Source organism: Hippocampus comes, unplaced genomic scaffold, assembly GCF_001891065.2.
Source record: "Hippocampus comes isolate QL1 unplaced genomic scaffold, H_comes_QL1_v1.1 scaffold331, whole genome shotgun sequence".
In the NCBI taxonomy this organism is placed as follows: Eukaryota; Metazoa; Chordata; class Actinopteri; order Syngnathiformes; family Syngnathidae; genus Hippocampus; species Hippocampus comes.
The window spans coordinates 299109-311562 of record NW_017804904.1 but is presented as its reverse complement, the minus strand read 5'-3'; the positions used below and the strand labels follow the sequence as shown (position 1 = coordinate 311562).

The 12454-nt window shown below is 40.8% G+C and overlaps 1 protein-coding gene across 5 annotated transcripts in view; it reads right to left on the bottom strand.

Moving 5' to 3' along the window:
* Positions 1-8832: 8832 nt before the first annotated feature.
* Positions 8833-12454, bottom strand: part of ldah (lipid droplet associated hydrolase) — a 10738-nt gene continuing 7116 nt past the window's right edge. For 2 of the 5 annotated variants that reach the window (XM_019884206.1, XM_019884171.1), the window contains exons 6-8: positions 11106-11188; positions 9517-9804; positions 8841-9479 (exon numbers count right to left, since the gene is read on the bottom strand). In XM_019884206.1, coding sequence (XP_019739765.1) covers positions 9616-9804; positions 11106-11188 — 272 coding nt within the window. In that variant the 3' untranslated portion in view covers positions 8841-9479; positions 9517-9615. Of the gene's footprint in view, positions 9480-9516; positions 9805-11105; positions 11189-12454 lie in introns of all 5 variants that reach the window. The other 3 variants (XM_019884187.1, XM_019884197.1, XM_019884179.1) reach the window with 3 other exon arrangements.

The following is a 12454-nucleotide window of genomic DNA, read 5'->3' as shown; positions in this document are numbered from 1 at the left end:
GACAAACGTCGACTCAGGAAAGTTGATCGAACAAAAATATTTATTTTTAAAAAATAGGCGCAAGGCCAACAAAGTACAAAAAAATGACAAGAAGCCAGGAATAATGCGAAGAAAACAAAAACCGGGAACGGCTCTGCCACCTGCTGGACATTAACAGAACGTGATCCTAACAGAAGTAAATTTGGTCAACCATCTTTGAGTAATACTTACGGCTCAAAGTATTTTAAGCATACTTTTGTTAGTTTTTTTTTAACGACACCCACCCACTGAACAACGAAAATGCTCTGGCGAGTGACAGCATTCAACAAATGCCGAGTCGCCCGTCAGCCATTGTACTGCTTCGCTGATGATCCCGTCACTGCTCTTTGCCATTGTTAATGAGTCATTCAGCAAAATGCCTCAACGCTGTGTGGCGATGCACCGTTCACATCCAGGCAAACAGTTGTTTGCGAGGCCAAAAGAAAAGTGTTAGAGCACGTAAATGGACACGTTTCGTTCTCTCGAATAAATTTCGTGTGGACGAGCGTTCTTCGTTAGCACTTTGAAAAACCTCTTGTTTTCTCAACCATTTGAAAAAAGGTAGGTATGAAAATCAATCATTACGATTCAAACATACGTGTAAATGGGTGGAATCTTGTACGAAAACATTCAAACTATGGATGGAATCCTCTGAAATGGTTTCCAATTAAAAATGCTGCTGCTATGTTGTGTGGAGTGGCCAACAATGCAAAAGAACTACCTTAGCAATGCCAATGTAGGACAGTAACCCACTATAACGTGTGCTCTCAGTGCTATTGGGAAAACAAGGACCAAGTAGATAATCTCATAGTGTGCAATTTACAGCACGGCACAGCCTCGAATTGCAAACTAATCTTGATGGGTCTCTTCTCAACTCCATGTCTGGCTGTTGGAACGCAACTTGATCTGCATCTTGAGCATATGGCTGTTACATGTATGGTCCAACATACATCTTGCCAACAACCTCATCTTCCTCCAACTCTTCAAACACCTGGATCCCCTCCAATAAGTTTGAAACATCGCTTTCCAAATTGGTTTCTGACCGGCTTTGTACACTTTCCATATTGAGCCTTGCTATAGTTCTCCTTGAAGTAACATCACATTTCCTGGTACATGGCCCGCCAGGATCTCACTTTGGGAAAATGATTAATCTTGTGAATTTACAAAATATAAATTATTTTTGTCATGATATGTAATGTATCTTGTTTTATTACTTTACTTGTGACATAAAAATATTTCATTTGTGATAGGCTCCAACACACCCGTTACCCTCGTGAGGATAAGTGGATCAAATAACAGATGAATGGATACATTTTCCATGTCTTTTGGATATTGGTTTTGTTGTTGAGCCACAACTTGCTATTATATGAAATGTTGCTACATTTCAAGGTCTTGTTGAGTTTGTTTTTAGATGCTTTATATTCTTCTTTTCTTGAGCACTTCTTTATAGAATTATTTTTTTCTTTTTGCAAGCAACGAATAACCCCCTAGTTAACCATGGTTTCTCTGAATACTTTTATTACAATACATTTATTATTATTTTTCTTTTAATACAAAAATGCACCGACAAAGTATCGACAGATATCGCTGGTCAAAAGAATCAAGAAAACGATAGGCTTGCAAAAGGCAAGGTAAGTAACACCGAGAATACAAACGAAATAGCTAATGTCAAGTTTCACAAAAACAAAAATATGAACAAAATCAATTACAAAAAAAAAAATTACACATACTTACAAAGCGGGAGACTAGAATGTAAAAACGACCATGACATTTCGAAAAAGACGACAAGGTGTAAAAAACAACACCATGCATAGGAAGCCGTTTCAAAAAAGACGACCATGTATAGTAAGGTGTTTCGAAAAAGACGACCATGTATAGTAAGGAGGTTTTTTTTTTAAAGACAAAATATAGTAAGGCGTTTTTTTAAAAAGATGACCATGTATAGTAAAACACTTTTAGCCGAAAAAAACGACGATGTAGAGGCTTTTTTCGCTGAAAAAAAAGAAACCATGTATAGGAAGGTGTTTTTAGCCCCCAAAAAATGACCATGTATAGTAAGGCATCTTTAACCGAAAAAAATGACTATGTATAGTAAGGCATTTTTAGCAGAACAAAACGACCATGTATAGTAAGGTGATTTTAGCCCCCCAAAATGACCAAGTTTAGTCAGGTGTTTTTAGCCACAACCCCCCCCCCCTCCCCGAACATGTATAGTAAGGCGTTTTAAACCAAAAAAACACATCATGTCAGGCATGTTTAGCTGAAAAAAACGACCATGTATAGTAAGGCATTTTTGGCCCAAAAAAACGACCATGTATAGTCAGGCATTTCTTTGCCCCTGAAAAAAACGACCATGTATCATAAGGCGTTTTTTGCTGAAAAAAACGACCTTGTATAGTAAGTCGTGTTTAGCACCCCCAAAAAACAACCATTTATAGTAAGATGTTTTCAGCCCCAAAAAACGACCATGTATAAGAAGCCGTTTTTAACCGAAAAAAAAACCTATAGTAAGGCGGATTTAGCCGAAAAAAACGACCATGTATAGTGAGGCGTTTTTAGCCCAAAAAATGACAATGTATAGTCAGGCGTTTTTTTTGCCCCCAAAGAACCAACCATGTACAGTAAGGCGTTTTTAGCCCCCAAAAAATGACCATGTACAGTAAGGCATTTTTTACAAAAAAAAAAACGACCATGTATAGTACGGCGTTTTCAGCCGAAAAAAAAGGCCATGTATCGTAAGGCAATTTTGCCAATTGACCATGTATAGTAAGGCGATTTTGCCCCCAAAAATGACTCCGTATAGTAAGATGTTTTGCACAAAAAAAACCCGAACATATATAGTAAGGCATTTTAAACCCAAAAAACTACCATGTAAGGTGTATTTAGCCAAAAAAAACGACCATGTATAGTCAGCCGTTTTTAGCCCCAAAAAACGACCATTTAGAGTAAGCCGTTTTTAGCCCCCAAAAAACGAACATGTACAGTAAGGCATTTTTAGCCGAAAAAAACGGCCATGTATAGTTAGGCGTTTTTTGCATAAAAAAAAAACGACCATGTATAGTAAGGCGTGTTGAGCCCCCCCCAAAAAAACAACCATTTATAGTAAGCCGTTTTTAGCCCCCAAAAAACGACCATTTATAGGAAGCCGTTTTTAACCGAAAAAAACTAGTAAGGCATTTTTAGCCCCCAAAAAAATGACCATGTACAGTAGGACGTTTTTAGCCCCCCAAAAAAGGCCATGTACAATAAGGAGTTTTTAGCCCCCAAAAAACGACCCTGTATAGGAAGGCCTTTTTTGTGTGCTGGTTGTTTGGTTGTTTTTTTCCACACAAAACGCCTTATTATACGTGGTCGGGTTTTTTTCGGCTAAAATGTCTTACATGGTCGTTTTTTGGGTTTAAAACGCCTTACTATACATGTTCGGGGGGGGGGGGGTTTGGTTGTTTTTTTAGGAAAAAAAAATTCCTTACTATGTATGCGTGGTCGTTTTTTGGGGGGGGCTAAAAACGGCTTACTATTCATGGTCGTTTTTTTGGGCTAAAAATATATGGTCATTAGAAATAGACTTACTATATATGCAAACTCTGCAGATGAAGGACGACACCTGGATTCGAACGCTGCAACTCCGCGCTGTTAGGCTGTCACCCTAACCAGTGGGCCACGCTGGCGCTGCAGTACCAAGTTCATAAGTAACAACCCAAAAAGGTCTTTACATACCTGGTCGTTCAAAAAAGCTTGACATGCAAACGATAGCCGAGACCAGGATTTGAAGCCTGTACCTCTGCACTGGTAAGCCGACACAGTAACCAGTTGACCACAGTGGAGTTTCTCAACTGATTTTGTAAGTAACAACCCAAAAAGGTCTTCATATACATGGTCATTCAAAAAAACCTTCACATAGGAAGACCAAGACCTGGGTTCGAACCCTGCACCTCTGCGTCGTTAAGACAACTCACTACCTAGTGGCGCTGCTCTCCTACGTTTGTAACTAACAACGATTTTAGCCGAAAAAAACGACAATGTAAAGCGTTTTGTGCCCAAAAAAACGGCCATGTCTCGTAAGCCGTCAGCCGTTTTTAGCCAAAAAAAGACCATGTACAGTAAGTAGTTTTTGGCCCCCCAGAAATGACCATGTATAGTTAGGCCTATTTTTTCGTCTAAAAACCCCTTCCTATACATGGTCGATTTTTCTGTGCTAAAAATGCCTTACTACATACACATGGTTGTTTTTTTTCCCGGTTAAAAATGCCTTACGATACAAGGGCGTTTTTTTCGGCGAAAAACGCCTTACTATACAAGGTCGGGTATTTTTCAGCAAAAACAAAAAAACGCCTTACTATACATGGCCGTCTTTTTCGGCACAAAATGGCTTACTATACAAGGTCGGGTTTTTTTCAGCAAAAAAACGCCTTACTATACATGGCCGTCTTTTTCGGCACAAAACGCCTTATTATACATGGTTTGGGTTTTTTCGGCTAAGAAGGCTTTACTATATACATGGTCGTTTTTTTCGGCACAAAACGTCTTACTATACATCAAGGGTGTCAAACTAATTTTTGTTGTGGGGCACATTATAGTTACTGGTTCCCTTCGAGGGCCATTATGACTGTGAAACCATACAAAGAAGTCAAGAGTAATGTTTTATTCAACTATAGTTTAAGTTACTGTAATGAGGGTTTTGGTAACAAGAAAACTCACAATAGCTCTCTTATATATCATATATGAGAATTTGAAATTGTGTTACAAATTTGAGGAAGCATCATAGGAGTCAACATGTTTGATTTGCTTTCGTAGCCCACATCAAATGATGTGGCGGGCCAGATCTGGCCCCCGGGCTTTGAGTTTGACACCTGTGTTATACATGGTCGTTTTTTTTTCAGCACAAAACGCCTTACTATCCATGGTCGTTTTTTGTGGCAAAAACCACCTTACTTTACATGGTCGTTTTTTTCGGCAAAAAACGCCTTACTATACATGGTTGTTTTTTTTCCGGCTAAATACGCCTTACAATAAATACATGGTCATTTTTTGGGTGCTTAAAAACGCCCTTGGTCGTTTTTTGGCAGTAAACGCCTTACTATACATGGTCGTTTTTGGGGCTAAATAAGCTTTACTATACACGGTCGTTTTTTTCGGTAAAAAAAGCCTTACTATGCATGGTCGGGCTTTTTTCGGCAAAAAACAACAAACTACATATACATGGCCTTTTTGGGGGGCTAAAACGCCTTACGATACAAGGTCATTTTTTCGGCAAAAAACGCCTTACTATACATGATCGGGGTTTTTTTTCAGCTAAAAACGCCTTACTATACATGGTCATTTTTTCTTTTGGGCTAAAAACGCCTGACTATACATGGTCGTTTTTGGCAAAAAACGCCTTACTATACATTGTTGTTTTTTTTTGGCACAAAACGCCTTACTATACATGGTAGTTTTTTTCAGCTAAAAATGTCTTAGTATACATGGTCGTTTTATGGGGGGCTGAAAAACACCTTACTGTACATGGTTGTTTCTTTGGGGGGAAAAAACGCCTGACTATACATTGTCGTTTTTTGGGGGCTAAAAATGCCTTACTACGGCGAAGAAAACAACCGCGTACAGTAAGGCTTTTTGCCTCCCAAAAACGAACATGTATAGTAAGGCGTTTTTTGCCGAAAAAAACGACCATATATCGTAAGGTGTATTTAGCCGAAAAAAAACTGACTGTTTATATAGTAAGGCATTTTTAGCCCCAAAAAACGACCATGTACTGTGTACTTTAGTCAGGCGTGTTTTGCTGGAAAAAAACGACCGACATGACGACTTGAGCAATAGCAGCAACAAGGTCAATAATCCGACAAGAGACATGGGATCTTGGCAGTCCTTCACTACTTGGCTTACTAATGAACACATTGGCAGCAGGTATGCACGCTGGAGGAAAGGCCCTCCACTGCCACCTGCTGGAGACACATTAGAACAGCATCATGACAAGACAAGATAAGATAAGAAAACCTTTATTAGTCTCGCAATGGAGAAATTCCCAATTCACAGCAGCAAAGTTATGAATGGAAGAAGTAGAACAACAAAATATAGGAGCTGCTGGAAAGGCACCCACTCACGCGGCGCCATCTTGAAGTCAAAATAACAAAAATAACACAACACAACACATAGGACACAGATAGTCGTGCCTGTCCCACGTAATCCGCTTCAACTCCAAGACGCGACTCCCGGTTCCACATCCGCATCGGCACTCTGCACTAACGCTCCTTTCTTCTCATCGTTGGCTCCTCAAGCCTTGCATCCATCCAGCTGCAGACCGTTCAACAGCACCGATCTCTCCGCTGAACAAAGCGGGGCTGTGAAAATGCTGCCCATTACAGGCGCAAGACACAAGCGCCCCCGGAGCTGTCCAGCAACGACAGTCAAATGGCGCCGACATTCCTCCCAATCAAAAACAGTGCTGGCATACCCATGCTGCCGAGAAGGCAAAACCACCAAGCACCGAGTCTCCTCCTTGATGAATGTCGTGGCCAAAAAATGCTGAAAACAGTCCACATCAGGTCCACACGACGTAACAACAAACACAAAGTGACAAAACAAACAGAAAAACAACAAAAAAAGCAAGGCTCATGAGAGCACTTGCAGATGGCTGCCTACTCGGGCGCCATCTTGGACTTCAATTGGACAGAAGCCTCCTTCAGCAAGATACTGAAACCCCAGTTTTTCCTGATGCGGTGTCATCAGCAGGTGAATGAAGCGAGACTATCAAGCGTTTTGAGGAGCTTGAAAGTATAAAAGTGCGTTACAAGTTCAAGTCCATTTACCACTTATGATTTTATCATGTCTGACATTTATGAGTATGTATATCACCTAGTGTAGCACTGTGCGCAGCAATTCTGGTTGGCAGGGTAATGTTGGAGTATAAACTATTATTGAACATGGAGTTAATTAATTCCGTTGTTAAATTATGTTTGTGAGGATTGAGCAAATTCATGATGAGGTCACCACAGACAGAAAACATTTTCCAGTCACTGATATTGCGATCACGTTCAAGCAAATTTTTAGAAACGTGGTGTGAAAGTATGGAACAATTTTGAGGATCTAAAAGTGTGCCAGACAATTTTGGAGTTCAAACATTTGTTGAAGCTTTTGAAAAACATGACAACGGTGGTTGTTGTGTTGATGTTGTTTTATGTTCCTGGAATATTATATTGTGTGATGTTTGGGTTAATTGTTCTGAATGCAAAGTGGTCAATGATCATCTCAAAAGGTTTGGTGAAAAAAAGCATGAGCTTCAGTCTGTGCTACCGTATGTCACTCTCAATATAATGAATAGCAACTCGACTATGTTGGAGTCCCCACACCAAGTCAGGCTAGTGCTTTCCTAACTCAGCCTTATTGCAGGAACTGATAAAGCCTGCACGGATGAGTGGCAAAATTGTTCAGTTGAGTTTAATTCATGGTGGTGGGAGCCGCTATTATTCATTCAGAAAAGGCATATCCGCATGACTCCACAGGTCACTTTTTTTTTCGATCGAGCGAGATTAGAAACTAATCTTTCCAGTTACTACTAACCGTTTACCAGAATATTATGATTATTTAGGAATAAATCTGTATATTTTGGGTGGCCGCCATATTTGAGGAAAGTTTAAATCAATACGCAAACACATTCATTGTTGTTTCCTGTTGACCAGAACATGGTCAAGGACATCAGGGTTTTTTTAGATAACCTTGAAAGGACATGTTGACCAGATGTAAAATCAATTTCAAAATAAACCTCATTCATTTAAATAACCAGCTGTGTCCTGTTTATTTCCTGTCTGCCTAGAAGGCGGTGTTGCCTGTCATTTACTTTGTTTGCTTTCTGTCTGTCCTTTCAGACAGGTCAATAGTCCTCTCAAACTCTCTGCCAATGACCAAGCCAAACAATTCATTTCTACACTACATTGAAAAAACAGCATGACCAAAATGCTGTACATTTCCTAAAATATAAAACACTGTAACATGACAGGAGAACAATAAAAAACAAAACAGTAAGAAATGAAAACACAAACCTGGCAGCTCTTATGCATGGTCAGGTAAGTGGGTTTTGAGAAGGAATTTAAAAACTGCCAACGGATTGGTCTAAATCTTATTTGAGGTGGCACTTTGGTCCAAATTCTGGGGAGCCATCACAGCAAAGTCCCCAGGATTTAATCTTGAGCAGGGGAGGACCAGGAGGGATGTGTCTTGAAATCTTGTCATGTCCATGACTGTGACAAAATGGGCGTGAGGTGCTCTCACAAGTACAGGTACAGTATACTGCACTAACTCCAACCGCAAAATGGCAGCACGGACACAGACGGTATTACCATAATCGAATACTGTAGAGATGAAAGCATGTATGTATTGAAGGTAATTTGTAGTTTACACCATTCTAAACTCTGGTAAAGGCTTACCCTGGTCACCAATGTCAGTGTAAATCGTAAAATTCTTAGAAAAGCTGTGTTAATTAAGCCATCGCCCCCACGCCGCTTGCAACTTCACTTTGGCCGTTTCTGTCCATTACCATGGCAACCAAGCGCAAAGGTAAAAACCGACTTCGCGCGCCCCGTTGTGCGTGTCACGACATTGCTGGTGCCTTTTTCTACAGTGTGGTTCATCGGGATGTCAAAAGTGAGCGGCACCTGGCCTGGATGTCTTTGCCAGCTTATTTTCTTTGTTGCATTTCAAAATGCCAAGTAGGTTTTTCCCGCATCACTTGCCGTAGCCCAAGCCGGAATGTGAAGATTGGTTGAGAGAATAGTCGGTAATGGAAGCCAAGTGAGGCCGGCACAGCCGCACAAAAAAGAAGGATTAAGATCTCCAAGAAATCATCTTTATTTATTGTAACCCACAACATAACACTTTTTACTGCAGTCGGAGCGGAAGATGGGCAGCTTTCTTGGTAAGCCGCCGGACGTTGCAGCGCCATTGTCGAACTTGCCCGGATGAATAGATGGTGCCGTTTCATCAAACACAAAAGTACCCTGGATTAGTTGATCCTGAGTTCTCTCGTTACACAAGTGTGTTATTGTGACAGGCCTAGGTGAGTGACCTACGGCCACCAGAAATAGAGTTGAAGTAGCTGTGGATGATAGGAACGATTGTCGACTTCTTGAATGTCACGTTAAAGCCCGGCCTGTTCAAAATTCATTAACAACACTCACAGGGAGCACTTGAAGCACCACTTTTGAGTGAGTTACCTGTCTTGTGGAAATGTGGTTCAAATAAAGAATGATGATGACCATTTTGTGAGTTAATCACTTACCAGTCAATACCGCCTTTAAAAGACAGGCAGAAATTTTGTTTGAAAAAAATACAGTGAACTTAAAAAACTGAGGTGGTGAATGATGTTACAATGCAGTCGGAAATTAGGGTACATCTGACTTTTGCGCTAGCGCACTAAAGGCAAGAGATTGGGTGCACCAGTGAAAAAGGTTAGTGTCTCTCTCTCTCTCTCTCTCTCTCTCTCTCTCTCTCTCTCTCTCTCTCAAAAACATTTAACTTTCAGAGTCATTTAACAAATAAACCTCACCGACAATCAGCATCATCATCCCAGACGATGAGCGCACAGAATGGAAAGACAGATACAATATGTCAAATCCTCAAATGAGGCTGGATCCATCCTGCTATCATTTTTGCAACTTCTCTCCCAGCATCCAGTACAAAAGCATGACGAAATCCATTTTCACAAAGTCTAAAATCTCCGGTTGGGAAGTCCTCCTGGATCTCATTATAGTATTGCACAGGACACCAATGGTCTGTTGCTCCATAATAAAATATGAGCTAAAACAAATCAACAGAGATGTAGTTAGATACATCATCGAGAATACGAGCAGCAGGTAAATATTGACAAGCATAAGAAAGGTTATACAGTGGAACTTCAAAGATCAAGCACAATCTGTTCCACGAGACTGGTTTGGATTTGGAATTGAAAGTCCCGTATTTTCCGCACTATAAGACGCACCTAAAAGCATTCAATTTTCTCAAAAGCCGACAGTGCGCTTTATAATCCGATCCACCTTATATATGGTGCTACAGTCTCTTTATATTGCCCATTGAGTTGTTTCCCTGTTAGTGCTTCTATGCTATCTAGTGGTGATGATTCGCATGAACCAATTGTTCTGCCCGACACGAATTGACATGTGCATTCGGTAACACACATTCAAACAGACAACTATTTTTTAAGCTCTGCACAGCCATTATGGAATGAAGATAATACCAAAAGCATAGTTAACTACTGATGAAACGAAGGAAGGAGGAGACAAGCAGGACTTCTAAGGATATTTAGCCCCTTGTGGATGTGAGCCCACGAGGTTTGTGTACCTTTTTGTTGAATCGTCTTGATAACTTTTGCTTTTCATTTATTGTTTTGAAATGCCATTTGTATCGATGTGTTTCATGTCCGTATTTGTGACCAGTTCTCACATGTTGCCAAGAAATAAACCCTGTATTTTTATGGACATCGTGTTGTGCTGCATGCTATATCCTGAGGGAGCTACAAATGGATCAATATTCTGATTTCTTGGACAAAGTATTGTCACTGTTCTGTAAAGCGCTATGTTGCAGCTGCAGCGGTTGTGAAGGCTCTATGTAAATAAAGATGGATTGCACTGTATTGTATTCCTTTAGCGTAGCTCCATCGAGTGGATGTATACCATAACCGCAGCCACTATTGTAGCTTCTATTCTATGCGCCTTATAATGCAGTGAGCCCGATACTTTATGTGCACTTTATACTCCGAAGCGCCTTCTAGTGCAGAACATACGGTAATTCACTTTCAAAAAAAGGACGAGATAAACGCATGTCTCATAGATTGCATCACAGATCAAATTTTTTACATTAACTGTCACACAGTGTCAGAAGTTAACAACTAATGGCTTAAAAATGTTGAAACAATGAAGCGCTTCACCTCATTTGCCAAAAGGCGAACAGCACTTTGAACAGCTAAGCTTTTCATTTCCAAAAGCGTGATGCATATTTTTCATCAGAATGTGGGTCATTTTTTTTAGCTTGACAACCATTCAAATTAAAGTAGATTCAAGATCTACAAATAGCTCCTAATATATTCCTGAAACACATCTTACCTTTTCAAGGTTTTTCTTAATGGTCACATTATCTCGTTGCAAAACCTTCCTCATTTCCTGCCCCGCCATGTACACAGCATTAGCTGCAAAGGGGAGAAAAAAAGAAATTAAGACTACATATTCCGTGACGTTCAGGTTGAGTTAACATTCTTTATTATTAATTATTCCAAGTTTAATTCTACTGCGATTAACTTTTTTTCAACATCCTTCTTTTTTTTTTTAAGTTTCCGAAGCTAATAAATCGGCTTTGGGCTTTTACATGTATTGTGCTTTTCCACCTAAAAAGCACTTCATCACTGACTCCTCATACACCTACTGATAACGCACAATCAAGAGCAACTGGGGTTTCAGTATCTTGCTCAAGGACGCATCAACATGGTGATTAAGGGCCGGCGATCGAACCCACAACATTCGGGTTGGGAAAGGATCACACTCTACCACTGAGCCATGCTGCCCCGAAAAGTTTCAAAAGGTAGAAAAAGATATAAGCCCCGTTCACACGGCAACGTGGTCCGACGCTGCACCGAAGCAGCGCCAGTCGAGCGTTCACACGTGCACATTTGTTCCGACGTAGCTCCACTAAAGAGCTTATACCGGACCAAATTTGATCCACCTCAGGGAGGTGGTTTAAAAATTTGCTCCAGAGCAAATGCTCGTTTGCGACGCTACGCCGGAACAAATGTGCACGTGTGAATGCAGCTGGGTATAATTTGCTCCAGAGCAAATGCTCGCTTGCGGGGGAGTGGCCTCGCTACGCTCGCTACCAGATGCACGGAATCCGACCCCGGTCGACAGTGACGAGGGGGCCAGCGACACAGACGAAGCCCGGCCGTGCACCCCCGTTCCCGGTAAAAGTGTCGGTGATTTAAGCGGTGAAGACAGCGCTCACGATCAAGAAGAGAATCGAGCCCGACCCGACCGGGCCCGTGGGTATTAAAGCCCGACCCGGCGGGGTCCGATTTGCAGGCCCGAGCCCGAAGCAAACCCGACATTTCATATTTTATTTGTGAGTATTTTTGGGAGAAAAAAAAACACAAGATTTCTTACGTTTAAAATAATCTACATATTTTTAGGAACATGATCAATGCATTTGCACAACGAAATAACGCTGAAATACAGAATAAGAGGCCAGACAAAGAGAAATCTCGATGCGCATTTGCTTAATTACGCAGAGAAATCCTGCGGCTTACTAGGCTTTAAATAGAATAATTCAAATCAAATAAATAGGTAAAGATATCTGAAATTATTTCTACAGGATTGTTTAAACGAAATTAACATACGTGCGCACTGGTCTGGCCGGCCGCGCTCCTGCTTAGCAGTTAAATAGCAATTAAATTACAGCGCATTCT